At 41.8% G+C, this 16,120-nt stretch overlaps 1 protein-coding gene across 1 annotated transcript in view; it reads left to right on the forward strand.

The window, feature by feature from the left end:
- The first annotated feature begins 82 nt into the window (after positions 1–82).
- Positions 83–16,120, forward strand: part of LOC102306990 (unconventional myosin-VIIa) — a 26,903-nt gene continuing 10,865 nt past the window's right edge. Inside the window, exons 1-35 of the mRNA XM_005919865.2 lie at positions 83–180; positions 809–846; positions 943–1,044; positions 1,168–1,320; positions 1,779–1,963; positions 3,648–3,769; positions 3,840–3,982; positions 4,074–4,187; positions 4,459–4,612; positions 4,697–4,773; positions 4,851–4,970; positions 6,275–6,414; positions 6,506–6,716; positions 6,796–6,931; positions 7,015–7,187; positions 7,275–7,418; positions 7,526–7,684; positions 7,834–7,926; positions 8,374–8,468; positions 8,562–8,646; positions 8,735–8,953; positions 9,407–9,613; positions 9,697–9,906; positions 9,999–10,163; positions 11,121–11,420; positions 11,499–11,659; positions 11,741–11,867; positions 11,942–12,061; positions 12,772–12,945; positions 13,820–14,047; positions 14,144–14,311; positions 14,408–14,525; positions 14,922–15,048; positions 15,455–15,621; positions 15,709–15,890. Of these exons, the coding sequence (XP_005919927.1) occupies positions 829–846; positions 943–1,044; positions 1,168–1,320; positions 1,779–1,963; positions 3,648–3,769; positions 3,840–3,982; positions 4,074–4,187; positions 4,459–4,612; positions 4,697–4,773; positions 4,851–4,970; positions 6,275–6,414; positions 6,506–6,716; positions 6,796–6,931; positions 7,015–7,187; positions 7,275–7,418; positions 7,526–7,684; positions 7,834–7,926; positions 8,374–8,468; positions 8,562–8,646; positions 8,735–8,953; positions 9,407–9,613; positions 9,697–9,906; positions 9,999–10,163; positions 11,121–11,420; positions 11,499–11,659; positions 11,741–11,867; positions 11,942–12,061; positions 12,772–12,945; positions 13,820–14,047; positions 14,144–14,311; positions 14,408–14,525; positions 14,922–15,048; positions 15,455–15,621; positions 15,709–15,890 (5,097 nt within the window). The 5' untranslated portion in view covers positions 83–180; positions 809–828. The remainder of the gene's footprint in view (positions 181–808; positions 847–942; positions 1,045–1,167; positions 1,321–1,778; positions 1,964–3,647; positions 3,770–3,839; positions 3,983–4,073; positions 4,188–4,458; positions 4,613–4,696; positions 4,774–4,850; positions 4,971–6,274; positions 6,415–6,505; positions 6,717–6,795; positions 6,932–7,014; positions 7,188–7,274; positions 7,419–7,525; positions 7,685–7,833; positions 7,927–8,373; positions 8,469–8,561; positions 8,647–8,734; positions 8,954–9,406; positions 9,614–9,696; positions 9,907–9,998; positions 10,164–11,120; positions 11,421–11,498; positions 11,660–11,740; positions 11,868–11,941; positions 12,062–12,771; positions 12,946–13,819; positions 14,048–14,143; positions 14,312–14,407; positions 14,526–14,921; positions 15,049–15,454; positions 15,622–15,708; positions 15,891–16,120) is intronic.

The following is a 16,120-nucleotide window of genomic DNA, read 5'->3' on the forward strand; positions in this document are numbered from 1 at the left end:
AAGTAAATGTTTGGGATGTGGCATTATAATAGTTACTCTCTTGGTTCTGCGTTTGCAGGAGCAAAGTCAAAGTACCATAAAGTGGGGCTTTGCCAGGAAAACTTCCTGGTTTAGAGCCACTCAAGGAACTAGTCCCTCATCAGTAGCAGGGGCTTCCACGCAACACATACCTGTTCTCAGGTAAGCGCTGATTTCTCTAAAAATGTAGCTAGAAAAGATGGATTTTTTAAATATTTATATGTTTTTTGTGTATTTTTTTTGGTCTTTAGTAGCAAGGTTATAAAATTCAGTGTATACTTTTGAACAAATGTGTCTTCAAAGTGAAACCCATGCTTTATTTTAGTTGCCTTTAAAGTTTGTGTAAATGTAGCAGAAGACTGCTTTTTAACATATCTAAAATATGTGGCTGTTGTATAAATCTCCAGCAGTGATATGAAACCAACTCTCAGTTAGGGTTTATCCTGACTGAGAGTTGGTTTTTAGGGGTTAACTGCCACAGATAAGAATGATTAGTCCAAGTCCAGTAAAGGCTGTTGAGCCTTTTAGCTTGTTTTAAGGATACTGATGTATTTTCCTGTTACTTCTGATTATTAAATCAACAATAATGCTTGTCATGTTTGGAAAACTGGTTACAAATAATATTTTGGGGTGGAATAGGAGGGTGGCTGAAACACCCTTGAGCAAGTGCAAAACCGTGGAAACTGATTTTTATAGCATGGCTATGGAAATCTGTATTGATTGTGTTTTAAGTTCGATTGCTGTAACTTTTCCTTCATAAGAAGTAGAAAAGAAAATGTTTTCGTTGCAGATTTAATTCACATTTCAGCGATGCTGCACCTGAGCAAGGTAGGAATGAGTTCTCTGTTTCTATAATTAAGATTCATGATCCTAAATCATTACAAGGCCTTTTTATTCATTATAACTCCCAATTCACCCAAACAGGGAGATTTTGTATGGGTGGACACGGGCACCGGGGTGCCGATTGGGGCGGAGGTTAAGGTCACAGACACTGGGCAGATTCAGCTGCTCGATGACGAAGGAAAGGTACAAAAACCCGACCGATACTCTGCGCTCCTGCCAGATTCTTTACAATAATGTGAAATCTGCCTTTAAAAGAGCTGTATTTGCCTTCTGTGTAATTTGAGATCTTTAATAACAAACACACAGGAACACAAGCTCAAGAAGTTAAATGAGAAAAGCATCCGGCCCATGCATCCGACCTCTGTGAACGGTGTAGATGATATGATCAGGCTGGGTGACCTGAACGAGGCCGGACTGCTCAGGAACCTCCTGGTACGACACAAGGAAGGAATCATCTATGTAAGTTTATGTTCCCTGGATTCACTGCAGAGCCGCCTAGTTTTATGACATCCATAACCATCCATGGAAATGCTTACTTGATGCGAACAGCTTTCAGGCTCAGACTTTGCCCTGCAGTTTATCACTGTGTTGTTTGTCTCCATAGAGACCAATGAGCCTCTGTTTAAAGAGAGTAACCCAGTGTTTATGAGTCCCAACGCCAAAACTCAACGGAGCGTGTGTTTAATTATGAATTGGACCTTTTTTGTGGTGTAAAAACACTGCTGTGAAAGGCTGGGGGCAAATTATACTGAGTGTAATATCCTCTATCTTATACTTCTCAGTTATTTTATCGAGCAATCATTCAGCATTTATCTCTGCTTTTTTTTTTACTGTGACTAATCTGTGAGAGTTATGTATCACATGCTGAGTTTCCACCATGATAACGACGTGTTTACTCGCTGCTCTCTGTTTTAAAGACATACACGGGCTCCATTCTGGTCGCAGTGAACCCTTACCAGCTGCTGCCCATCTACACTATTGAGCATGTGCACATGTACACAGACCGGCGGCTGGGTGAAATGCCCCCTCATGTCTTCTCCATCGCAGACAGCTGCTTTTTCAACATGCGCCGCAACCGAAAGAACCAGTGCTGTGTCATCAGGTTGGGTTTTTATGTCAGTTTTACCACTCATATAGTCACAGATGCAGTTCAGACTCTTGGTTTTTCAATTTTAAGCTGCATCTATATGAATTATAATGAATAAATGTAGAGACTAGGAAAAAATGATACAGCAGCAGCAAAGGAAAAAAGCATGAGAAGGTAAAGTGGATGGCTTTAAATCAGAGTATTCACTTTAATATGTTTATTCTTTATCAAAGCATTTGATTGGAATTTTATTATTAGATTGTGATCATACATAGATACATACACTTCACATAAAAAGATTGTTTAAACATATAAAACTGGTTTATACTACGTGTACATCTAGATTTAAATTATATTACGTTTTGATGGATGTTATTTAAGACTATTTGGCTTAAGTGAAATCATCCCAAATACACTGTAGAAATTTCTTAATAGGAACAAGGAATATAAAATTATAGGGAAACAGGGAAAAAACAGAGACTACACTTTTAAATGTCTCAGTAAGCCTGCAGTCTGAGAGCACCGTTCTCTGTTGGGGTGATATGGTACTCTGGGGTCTATAAGATATGATGGGGTGTTTATATGTCAGGAGAATGGTTTAAATTGAATTCTTTAGTTTTTCCATCAATGCCCTCTGATATTCTTCCATCTCAAACAGCTCTGTTTGAGATGGTATAAAATCCTTTAAAAATCATGTTAGTGCTGAAATTTTAAGTACTTCAAATATTATATACATTTATTACATCTTATTGCACATCATTCTTTTTTCTTTTTTTTTTTACTATCAAGTCTGTTTTAAAAGATAACAAATGATTGCTGGACTGAGTAAAATGATTAATTGGAGCTTTTGTTTATGGGAAAAAGAGAGAGCTACCTTTACAGGAGCGCCTAAGTGCCCAATAAGTAATAAATGTGAAGTATTAACAAGGTAACACCATTATCACCACTAAGGTTAAAGGTAAGGTAAAAATATTCACTAATATTTGGACATAACCTACAATTTGCGTTCTTTCAGGCAGTTACCTTGTTACAGTTAATAGAAACTACAACCTAGAACCAGTTAAAAATTTGTCCTCAGTCTCTCCAGACTTTACATTTGTCACCTAATTGAATATTAATTAGTGAACATACTGGGTGCCTTTTGTTACCTTTATACTCAGCCGACTGTTCATGATCCTTGTCTAATTCATCTAACAAGAAAATATTTCCCGATGCTGGAAGCTTTAGGAATTCAAAAAAATGAAGCACTATATGTAAAGAAAAAAGACACTGGTGCGTTAATACATCATATACATAAGACTAAAACAGCAAAAAAGGGCCCAGTTTCTATTATTATAATGGAAATAACCAAAACTAGCATTCGGTTTTGGAGTTTCTCTAAAGTTTCAGTTCAGAAATCTTTGTTATTCAGTCTGGGTGACTAAATGAAAAAGATCCTTTAAGTATGCTCTAACAGGAAAGACCAGGACTCATTAAGTGTCCTGGTCTTTCTGGAGATAAAATGCGCTTCCTTATTAGAATGCCTTGTTATTTTATTCCTGAGTTTGCTGCTTGAGTAATAGAGAAGATCTGAACTGATCCAAGCAGAACTGCTTTATCAATGTATTGAAGTTTAATTTTGAGCCAAATCCTTTTGAGATCTTTATGAAAATATTCAGGAAATCCATCACATCTACACCCCCCTCGTGTCTTTTATCAGCGGAGAGTCGGGAGCTGGGAAAACCGAGAGCACCAAGCTGATGCTGCAGTTTCTGGCTGCAGTGAGCGGTCAGCGCTCCTGGATTGAGCAGCAGGTCCTAGAAGCAAATCCCATTTTAGAGGGTACGCTGTCTTATCCAGCACCTTTTTGTCATTTGACTTGCCTTTTATTAACTGTAGCTTATCCTCTCAGCCTTCGGTAACGCCAAAACCATTCGAAATGACAACTCCAGTCGATTTGGGAAGTACATCGACATCAACTTCACCAAGGGCGGGGCTATTGAAGGTGCCCGCATTGAGCAGTACCTGCTGGAGAAGTCCAGGGTGTGTCGTCAGGTGGGAATTTCAGTCTGCTGAACTTTTCGGAAACAGCATTGTGTTAAAGCCAAACTTTCCTGTAGTAAAGAACACATGCATCAATGTGCAGGCACCAGACGAAAGAAACTACCACATCTTTTACTACATGCTGATGGGCATGTCGGCAGAAAAGAAGAAGATTCTTTCCCTTGGAAACGCCGCTGAGTACAAGTATCTGACCATGGTACTGTGATGTTTAGATTAAAGATTGGATTTATTGATGTTTTCTGAAAATACATGGAGCAGGTGGGAAAAATCAACCAAATTAATTTTTAATTTTACCAAATTAAAAATCTTTATAGTCATGGTTTCTGTAACCATAATATCAGTATATCAGTTTCATGGGATTTGTTATAGTTTCAATAGCATAACTGAACAGAAACAATTACTGGTGCCTGGATGTTTGATCTGATAACTCACTGCTTATTCAGTTTTAACTCATGTGACCACACCAGGGTAACTGCACCAGCTGTGAGGGCCGTGACGACGTGAAGGAGTACGCTCACTTCCAGTCAGCTCTGAAGATTCTCACATTCACAGAAAATGACTTGTGGGAAATTTCCAAACTGCTCGCAGCCATTCTTCACCTGGGCAATGTGGACTTTGAGGGTAAAGCAGTGATTAAAATGAAGATTATTTTGAAACAGGTGCAATCATTCAAGTAACTGACATTGATTTCCTGTGGAATTCCAGCCACCATCGTAGATAATCTGGAAGCCTGCAACGTCCACACGTCGACCAATTTCACAATGGCGAGCGAGCTCTTGGAGGCATGTGCCGTTTTCTCTGAAGATACAGCTAGAGTTAAGAGATCATCTTGTCTGATTGTGCTACCTTGTTGCCTCAGGTGGATCCCAAAGCACTGGGGAAAGGTCTGACTCAGCGCTCCTTCCAGACTGCCAGGGAACACGTGACCAAATGTCTGACCTCTGCTCAAGCCATGGACGGCAGGGACGCATTTGTCAAAGTAAAATGAATGTGTGACGCTGCAGCTCATTTTAGCAGTCAGGAAGATAGGCCTAGATGGTTTAAGTAGGTAATCAGATACTACTTTCCTGTGTAGATTGTAATTTTATCTATCCACCAGTCCATTTTCTTCTGCTTATCTGGGCCAGGTCGCGGGGGCACCTTAAGCTGAGATTCCCAGACCTCGCTCTCCCTATCCACTGAGAGACATAATCTCTCCAGCATGTCCGGGATCTGACCTGGGGCCTCCTCCCGATGGGACATGCCTGAAACACCTCACCTAGGAGGTGCCTACGAGGCATCCTTGTGAGATGCCTGAACCACCTCAATCGGCTCATTTTGATGTGGAGGCGCAGCCACTTTTTAATCTGTGATCTCATTCTTTCAGTCACTAACCAAAGCTTGTGACCATAGGTGAGGGTAGGGACGTAGATCGACCGGTAAATCGAGAGCTTCACTTTTACACTCAGCTCTTTCTTCACCAAGACAGACCAGTACAGTGGCAGCATCACTGCAGCTGCAGCACCAATCAGTCCAGCGATTTCCCACTCCTCTTTCCCATCACTCGTGAACAAGAGCTTAAGATACTTAAACTCCTCCAATTGGGACAGTAACTCGTCCCTGACCCAGAGTTGGTACTCTACCCTTTTCCAAGGTGAGGACCATGGCCTCAGACTCGGAGATTCTCATTCCCGAATAAGCCCAGACGATGGGCTAAAGGTGCAGGGAACAAACCCTCTTGTCCACCAGGAAAACTCTAAAGCACAGGCAGCAAGCCGAGGGGATACTAAAATACCCACCCCAGCCCGCCACCTCTCACCACAGAAATTCCATTCTGAGACAGAGTCCAGCCCCTGTCCAGGAGACTGACCATATCTAGTTGGTACCTCTCAACTTCACGCACTAGCTCAGGCTCCTTTCCCACCAGAGAGGTGACGTTCCACATCCCAGTCACTAGTCTCTGTAGCCAAAGATTGATCGGCCAGGGTCTCTGCCCTTGGCCACCACCCAGCACACATTGCAACAATTTGCCATTGGGATCCCTGGGACACACAAACCCCTCCACCTCAATTAGATTTTGGAGTTTCTCTAAAGTGTAATTTTATGCAAACCACAACTATTTTAAGCTACAAAATGCAGAATTTGTCAGTTAAAAGAAGAGTAAATTCAGACAGGTACACTTATTACAGATTAGCCATCAGCATACTGATAGGTTAATTTAGTCATCATCAGTAGCAACTGGTCACAGATCAGTTTCCACGTTAAAAAAAAGCTTTATTGCTGGTGTCCGTGTATTTGTTCCAGGGTATATACGGAAGACTTTTCATTTGGATTGTGGAGAAAATCAACAGTGCCATTTACAAGCCGCCTGATGAGGAGAACGAGGCCAAACAATCCATCGGCCTTCTGGACATCTTTGGGTTTGAGAACTTTAGTAAAAACAGGTTGGTGTCCTCCGTTCTCAGGCCAGGCCTGCGTGGGTACTCTTACTAAGCTCTTACTAAGCCTCTGTCTTTGTTTCTCCTTTTTCTGCAGCTTTGAGCAGCTGTGCATCAACTTTGCCAATGAGCAGCTGCAGCAGTTCTTCGTCAAGCACGTCTTCAAGCTTGAGCAGGAAGAGTACGCCCGTGAAAACATTGTTTGGAAGCACATTGACTACCAAGATAACCAGCGAACCCTGGACGTACTGGCCAGCAAATCCATGAACTTGCTGTCGCTTATTGACGAGGAAAGCAATTTCCCCAAGGTCTTTGTCCTCGTCGTACTTTAAATTCTCTAACGGACCAAAGCAAGGAAGGGTTTTAAAAGTGTAATTTAATTTTCAGGCCACAGATGCCACCCTGCTCCAAAAGATGAACCAGTATCACGAGAAAGGTGGCATCTATCTTCCCCCAAAGAACAACTACGAAACACAGTTTGGAATCGAGCATTTTGCTGGAAAGGTCTTCTATGACTCACAAGGTACACTTAAGTCATTTAAAGCCAACCTGTTGGTCTTTTGGTAATTTTCCTCTGATGTTCTCAATGTTTTGTTTTTGTTTAAGGTTTTCTTGAAAAAAACCGTGACACCCTGAGCTCAGACCTCATTAAGATGTTGGAAAAGTCCACCAACAAACTCCTGAAACAGGTGTTTCGTAATGACCTCAAATCCACCTCCGGTAGCATCAAGATTGCCAACGCCAAAATGACCATAACATCAGCCAAGGGAAACACCGGGGTTAGTGCAGCCTTTTATCACTTGACCATTCACATCACTATCACTGTATAGAATTTTTTACACATATTTGCACTTTATTTGTATTAGCAACAAGTACCAGATGGCAAGAAGCGTGTGCCAACACTGAGCGGTCAGTTCCGCCAGTCCCTGGATTCCCTGATGAAAACGTTGACTGCATGCCAGCCGTATTTCATCCGCTGCATCAAACCCAATGACTTCAAGAAGCCCATGGTGAGGAGACAGTCTTGGTCCTCTCAAACAGAATAAAACATGCTTGAAAACTAAAAAAAAAGAAGAAGAAATTGCTTCAAATCTCATTTAGTACCTCTTTGTCTCAGCTGTTTGACAGAGAGCTGTGCATGCGGCAGCTCCGTTACTCCGGTATGATGGAGACCATCAGGATCCGGAAAGCTGGGTATCCTGTACGCTACACATTTGATGAGTTTCTAACTCGATATCGTGTCCTCCTGAGGACTTCCATCTGTGATCCAAATACCGTGAGTTGTTTTTGACAAAATCTGTGTTTTGATCAGCAAAATTCTTTCTATGACCAACTCATATGTAAGCATAAATCCAAATGAAAGTTTTCCATATAATGTTATTTACGTTGTTGTCTTTTTAAAAAAAAAAAATGCTGGTTTAACAGGAAAGCGAAGAGAAATGCTGTGAAAGTATTTGTGAAAACCTGCTTACCGGAGAAGGTGACTGGAAGACTGGAAAGACAAAGATATTCCTAAAGGTTTGGAAGCTTATAAGAACAATCTTAGCTGAATGTATATGGTTTGAAATACTGAAATATGTGTGCACTAAGCAGTAATAGACTTCCAAAAACCTAACATGCCCTTCAAGGTTGTCTCATAGTGCACCTCTGCGTCACTCCTGTTGGTCTGTATTTATCCCTACATACACAGTTGCCTACACATTTTTCTTAAACGTACGGCAATCTGAAAACATGCACTGCTGATAGGAAGCGGCCTTTACAGAGAAGGGCCTGTTCTTATCAACTGTGCCGCAGAAATTCAATACAGATGAGGAGAACCAGAATCTATTGGAGCACTCTGCTTTGCCAACATAGAAATACATAAGTACATAAAAGAATCTCACTACTGTCTGAACGTCAGCAGTCAAGAACCAGCGTAGGAAATGAAAAGGAAATAAAATGGTAATTTCTGCTGTTTTCTTTCAGGACCATCATGACACAATGCTTGAAGTAGAGCGAATAAAACAACTAAATGTGAAAGCCCTTTTGATCCAGAAAGTCCTGAGAGGCTACAAATACAGGTAGGAGGATTAGATCTGCATTACGCTTTATTTATTTAGTATTCTTACATGTGAATTACTGCTTCAAATTTACATGATTCATGCCATCTAAAGGAAAGAATTCCTGAGGAAAAGGTCAGCCGCGATCGTGATTCAGAAAAACTGGCGAGGACACAAAGGCAGGAAGCTGTACAAAGTGGCAAGTCGCGTTTTCAAAAATCAGCATTGACTCGAGTGAAAATGGAGGCGTCGCTTGCTTTAAACCTTCGCTCATCTTCCGATTCCAGGTGCAGCTGGGCTTTGCAAGGCTGCAGGCACAGGTTCGCTCTCGCCAGCTCCACTTCCAATATAAAAAGAGAAGGCAGGCGACCCTCGTGCTACAGACCCATGTTCGAGGACACCTGGCCAGGAAGGAATGGAAGCGCAAGAGGAAGGCTGTAATCCTGCTACAGGCACACACCAGGGGCATACTGGCGAAAAAAGCTCTCGAAAAGATGAAGAGAGACGTAAGTACCACCACCGATGTTTCATCTTATTTCCACTGTGCTGCTATCTATCAGTTATTTTAGTTTTTATTTCACATTTATTTTATAATGTTAGAGCATCATTTCAAGTATTTATTCCTTGCTTTAGTTTACTCCATCCATAAAAGCATTTATCTTTAAGGCTTTGTGAAGTTTGGTAATTTGTCTGTTGTTGTCACCAGCGAGGAGTGGCCACATACCCTGCTTTATCATCTGTTTACTCAGTGTGAGGGCAGAATTTACACAATGCACATCAAGCTGTAGTAGGGAACAATTTAAACTGATGACTGAGACCAAAACTTTAGTTGATCTGTGACCTCAGTGTTTACGGATGAGCAGTTGATTCATTTCCTGATAGGCTTCTATGTAGTCTGACTTATTTTTTGCAACAAGGTTAGTTGCCCCCTGCTTAGAGCACTGTTTTTGCTCTTTCAGATGTACCTCTCTGCTAAAGAGAAAGAAGAGGAACAGCGGCTCATTCTGGAGAAACAGAGGCGCTTGGAGGAGGTGTTGAGACAGAAGAGAGAGATGGAGGCCAAGCGGCAGTCAGACCAGGAGATGGTGGATGATATGTTTGACTTCCTTACTTTAATGCCCAACACTGTAGGAGGCCAGGAGGGGCAGGCACCCATGGGATATGAGGTTTGGAACCAGATGTTTTGGCAGGTGTTGAATGATTTTTAGATATAAGCCGATGAGTCACACGTGCTTGTATGTGTTTGCAGAATTTTGGTGGGAAACGGATAATTGAAGAGATAGACATTGACGAAATCCAGATGGAGGAGGATCTTCCCAACGAAGACTATGATGACCTGGATGAGTACTCCTTCGCCAAGTTTGCCTCCATGTACTTCCAGGGTGCAGCCACCCACACCCATATCCGACAGAGGCTTCATCAGCCCCTGCTCTACCATGAGGATGAAGATGATGTTCTGGTGCTTCTCTTAGTTCACCACACATCATAATTCCACATGTTTCTGTCTGTTTTTAATAAAGTTTAATCATGTCTCTTTTGTGCTTTCACCAGGCTTCGCTCACAGTGTGGTGGATCATCCTGAGGTTTATGGGAGACCTCCCTGAGCCAAAGAAACGGGCCCAGGTTAGGGTACCCTCCTCACAGGATCGCTTTGTGCCACAGGAGCTGATGTCCAGAAAGGACAGACGTCTCAGCAACATGGTGGGCCTGGATCAGGTAGGAATCAAAACCTCAAAAAACGGAATGTCTTTAAGTTTGCTCCATCTTAATCCTGGCAAAACGGAGGTTCTCGTTTTCAGTCTGGGGTCAGTCATTCCCAGCAACATCAAATTAAGACTGCTAAGAGTCTTGCTGTTATTTTGACTGAGAACTGAATTCAGAGTCTTACATCTAAAAGCTCATTCAGTCTTTTTTCTTTTATTAAAAAAACAAAAAAGTAAAACTTTCGTTGACACATAATAGTACAGAATGACTAGACAGCACTTAAATTTTCTCCCATCTCAATTCTTGTAACTTTCTCTTTACATAAACTTTCACATAAAAACTGCTACTGATACCTTATAGCTGCAGCCGGCCTCTCTGATCACCTGATCAGGGTCTCCTAATTGTTCCAGTCACCTAATTAAAAATCAGAGCTGATCATGCTTTTGAGGTTATAGTTTCTAAACTTTGCAATAGTCTTCCTCGGCTAATCTGTGGTTTGTTTCAAAGACTGCTGTAGACTCATTTTTGTAGATAATCTTTTCCTTAATCTTTCGCCTGTTATTTGTGGCTGTTTGTTCTTCTATTACACGTGGATATTGGCGTGCATGCAGGAATAAATGAAAGGCCGTGAGTTTCACTGTGTGTCTGACTTATGCTTTTCTGCTCAAAGCACTTTTTGGCTAAATGTAACATTATAACACTTGATTCGCTTGAAATTCTTTTTAACCACACTCACACTCTCATGAATCTTTCATCATCAAAGAGTACACACAACTGCGAGGTAGAATGCATTACAAGTAAGACCATCAAACCAACTGGACTAAGACACTGTTGCACAAGACGCAGTCCAAAATGGCACTAGAGGATGATCTTCAAGGAGAGACTTGACAAATTTAATCAGTGTTCATTTTGATAATCATGGGCCAGTTTCCAGAGATGTTTGACCATTTACTTTTTCATTTTTTTTAGAGGGTGCTGAGAAATAGAAAAGAAACAGAAGCTTCTACAGTCCCTGAGCCACCAGGACAAAACAAAAGGGGCTCCATCTTTATAGACATCCTGACAAGAACCAGGAAGGCTTCTGCTGTGCCCAACCAGACACCTCAAAACCAGAAGGTGTACACTGTACCAGATGCAAGCGCTCGAGGACGAAAGGGCTCCACATTCACTGACCTACTGTCCAAAAACAGAAAAGTATCAAATGTTCAAGAAAATGGAATCCCCAAATCTGGTTTAAACTTCAGAAAAACCTCGATCATCATGGAGGAGGTGAGGCAGAAGCCAGAATATTTTGTTGCCGTTCACTTTTTAACCAAGCTAATGGACATTTACATTTTTCTCCAACAGTCAGATGATCAGACGGAAGTTTCCAGGCCTGCCACTCTGCAGACTGTGAAGGAGGATCCCGAAGTCTTGACTGGAGAGTCGGACACACTGGACAGACCCCTGACTTCTCTGGAAAAGCTTCACTACATCGTTGGATACGCCATCGTCAGGCCTGACCTCAGGTTACAGAAGTTTGAAATCGCATAGCTCCGCAGTTGATATCTCTTTCCGAGCTTCTGCTAATACACAGTTTTCTGCCACAGAGATGAGATTTACTGTCAGATCTGCAAACAGCTTCATGACAACAACAATCGTACGGGCTTCTTCCGTGGCTGGATCCTGCTGTCGCTTTGTTTGGGCGTTTTTCCTCCCAGTGAGCGATTTATAAAGGTGAGTACAGCAGCCGTAACAGCTGTGCGCATTTCAATGCTGTGATGTTTTACCTTTTACTCTTGTCTTCGCAGTACCTCCAAAGTTTCATCCGCTTGGCTCCGAGCGGCTACTCGTCCTACTGCGCTGACAGGCTGCGGCGCACCGTGATGAACGGCACACGAGAGGAGCCTCCCTCCTATTTGGAGCTGCAGGTGCTGAGATTTATACAGCTTCATATGAAAAATGCAGCATTTTCAAAATTCCTTCTATCTATGCTCAGTAACTCGAAATAAATAAATCTACGCCTTAGCCTGATGGGTGCCTTCCCAGAAAAATAATACACAGCACCTCTCCAAAGGTTGATTCTGTTCATCTGGACGTAGCGTTTTGTCTCCTCTTTAGGCCAAAGTACTCTAAAGTCAAATGTGAGGCCATCTGTCTAACAGCTAAAGGGCTAAAATTACTCCACAACCACGTGGAAGACACACAGAAAACATCACGTTAGAGGGCTGCGCTTTTTCAGAGAACTGCATATGACTGCAGACTTCTCTGACTCTGTCATTATCGTTAGAAAAGAAATTCTGTGCTGAAATTTGATGAGATGGGGAGATGCTACATTAGCAGCTGACACTAGCTATACAAACATCCTGTAACATGCTCACATCTTTTTAAAAGAATTTCAAAAAATGCTGCCAGGAGACGTCACAGTCCACATTTACAGTGTTGGTTTGGTCTCAGTTGGAATTATGCGGCATCTGAAATCTCATTGAAAAATTAAACCGCACATGTTTCTAGATATATTCCTTTACAGTTGAAAAATGTTTTTGTGTAAGTTGAGTAAGCTACTAACTTAAGGTGCAGAAAATATGCACAAACTGTGATTTCCACTTAACTAACATGTTTATTTCCTGCACCGTGACAGGCCACCAAGACAAAAAAGCCCATAGTTGTGACTGTGATGCTTATGGACAACCGCTCCATTAACCTCCCCGTCGACTCAGCATCTACGTCTAAAGAGATCTGCCAGCTCATCTCCAACAAAATCAACCTCAAAGACAGCTTCGGCTTTTCCATCTACGTCGCCTTGTATGCAAAGGTACGTGTTTACAGACGGATCCAAATTCTTTCATCTGAAATGGGAAGCTGATATGCGGAAAGCATCCTGTGGCAATCAGAGCGTCCAGAATAGACATCTATCAGCCGCTCATCTCAATTTGTTATAAACAGCTCATAAATATAAACCCTATGAGCTGTGAAGATGCAGGGCCCAAAAGCGTTAGTGAGTGAGGATTTTTTTCACTTTGCAGTGCAAAAACGCTCATTACCAGAAATAACTTGTTGACAGAGCCGAACGCTCAGACCTAAGCCTTTGATTTCCGTGGCAGAAAGAAATGAGAAGAAGCAAAAGAAAAACAGAAAAAATGTAAATAAAGCCAGTTAAAATTTGTTGTTTTGGTTTTTTTTACATGAAAGGAATATCTGAAGCCTTCCTAGTTTTCCACTCAGTCAAACCCGACTTACGGTGTGACTTAAACAGCTTTTTATTGATTTATATTATTCCTGTTTGTAAATGCTCTGAATTGGGGACCAGTCTTATCTACCTTCCTTTCATAAACAATGCTCCAGAGCATGCTCTGGTAAAGGAGGTAATAAAAGAAGCATCTTTCTTTAGATTTGGAGAATTCAACCAAGCTCTGATTATTTCCGTATTGTGCAAACACTAGTGCGAGCAGGAAGTCACAAAAATACAAGCACGTGCAAAAAAAAAAAGAGGCTCTAAGGGAAAGAAGCACAGAGGTGACCCAGAATACACAGTAAAAACAAAAAATCATGATGGGATGCTTGCAGTGTAGTTATTTTCAAATGATGGTCATACTGGTTACATGCCTCCCTGATAATTGTACGAGTTGAATATGAATACAAGCATGTCAATAAATGGATAGATATTAACACGGTAAGCTGTGTTGAAGGTGTGGGCTCTGGGCAGCGGCCGGGAGCACGTGATGGACGCCATCTCCCGGTGTGAGCAGGACACAAAGAGGAGGGGAGGCCAGGAGCAGCACGCCCCCTGGCGTCTCATCTTCCGTAAAGAGATCTTCACCCCCTGGCATAACTGCAGTGACGACAAGCTCAGCACAGACCTCATCTACAAGCAGATCATCCATGGCTTGAAGTCTGGAGAGTACCAGTGTCAAAAGGTGCGCTCCTATTGCTTGTATTGTAACCAAGGATTCAACTAAGCATTCCTGCCGTACACCTCTAACGTGAGTTTTTCCCACATTTCACTTCCCCAGGAGGACGACTATGTCGACCTCGCTGCAAAACATTTGTACATCCAACACGGATCAGACAGCCGCCCAGAAAACGTGAAGGATGTTGTGCAGGACTGCATCAGTAACTCTCTGCTGGAGACCAAGACAGAGAGTAACTGGGTGCAGATGGTCAGCACTGCCCATGCTCAGGTCAGTCGCATCCTGGATCACATGCTGTAACACATAGAGGGTTAAAAAAATGTTGTGGGTAGAATTATTTCTTTTGTCTTTGTAATCCGGTCACAGGGCTCGTATGTGAGTTCCAAACAAAAGACGGATTCGCTGAAGGCGGAGATAGTCGATTACGCTCGACAGAAGTGGCCCATCTTCTTCTCCAGGTTCTTTGAGGTTGCCAAACTTTCAGGTAGGCGTCTTTGTTCCTTGTACATAAAAGTGTAAACCTTTAAGTTAAAATCAAACCGTAAAAAAGAACCGTTGCTTGAGGCTGGGGGGGTAGTTATCATTTAATTCTTGTTTATTTTAATTTTTTTATGCTCTGTTTGAGGCTCAACACTTACGAGTGTTCAGATTGTCAGCAGCAAATTGTCAAATTTGTGTGCAAGCAACAATCAGCCTTTCTGCTTTAAAATGGCACCAAACTGACTCATTGTTGCAGTTCTCTTATTGTCGTTAAACTCGGCCACTACTGCTGCTTTTCACTGATATATTTCATATTTTCTGCATTATTTTAATATCTTAAAACAGCTTAGATTAAACTCTCAGGAACAGGAAATGATCAGTTTCTCCATGATGTTCCCAGGCCCTCCACTGCCAAAGAGCAAGTTTATCGTGGCCATAAACTGGACAGGAATCACATTCCTGGATGAGCGAGAGAAGAGGCTGGCAGAACTCTCCTTCCCAGAAGTAATGGCTGTCAACGCTGTGAGGTAAACCTGTTTAGGCTTTGTTCAGGAGAATCCAAGAGGGAAACAAGATTACCTGAAGGTATACTCTTGTTAACACGGATGCGCTATCTGTGAAATTCTGGCTCCCAAAAACTATGAACAAGATAAAAGATAAACAAGACTTGTTTTTGTTCTTCTGTCCTCCTTAAAGGATAAATCTTTAATAAAAACATTTGACCTATTTTAAAGTCTTTTTAGCTTTAAATCACAGTCTTGAATATTTATTATAAGGCAAGAAAATTTTGTCTTTTTGCAACTGTAATCATGAAGGAAATATTGGATATTTTCAGAAAATTGTTCCATAAACAATTTGTTTTTTTAATAACTTGTTGGATTTGCTAAAAGAGGAATGCTTTAATCGTGTTTTTGGCTCGGTGGTGGTTCTCAGGAATGTTAAAAAATCTGGCCAGGCCGTGTCTCTGATGACGCTGAAAGGAGACTTCACCCTGAGCGGCCCCTCAGCGGCGGACATGGCCGAGCTGATTACCATGTTTGTCAGTGGGCTGACGGAGCGTTCGCAGTACGCCGTGGCCCTGAAAGAAGTCGAGAAGCAAGGTCAGTGCCCCACTTCCTCTTCCTTTGAAGTCATTTCTCCTGATTATTAACTGACTGACTTCTCAGTTGTTTTTCAATCCTCTCCAGAAGACGCCACGTTCCTCAGCTTCAAGAAAGGAGAGCTCATCATGCTCATTAAAGACAATGATTTCTCTCAGGACCACGGCTGGGTTAAGGGCCAAAACGATCGCACGAAACAAACCGGGGCCGTCCCCATCGATGCCATTACAATCCTGCCAACGCTCAGCAAACCCACCAACGAGGTTATGGTACGGAGCAGCCAATCAAATCAGAATAAACGTGAATCAACGTACAATTGACCAAATTTTGGAAAAGAAAAAAAAAGCCTGAGAAATTAGTGATATGAAACATTTTTATGATATCACAACACACATGAAGACATATCTATCTATCTATCTATCTATCTATCTATCTATCTATCTATCTATCTATCTATCTATCTATCTATCTATCTATCTATCTATCTATCTATCTATCT

Source organism: Haplochromis burtoni, unplaced genomic scaffold (assembly GCF_018398535.1).
Source record: "Haplochromis burtoni strain Fernald_Lab_line unplaced genomic scaffold, NCSU_Asbu1 Contig_13, whole genome shotgun sequence".
Classification (NCBI taxonomy): Eukaryota; Metazoa; Chordata; class Actinopteri; order Cichliformes; family Cichlidae; genus Haplochromis; species Haplochromis burtoni.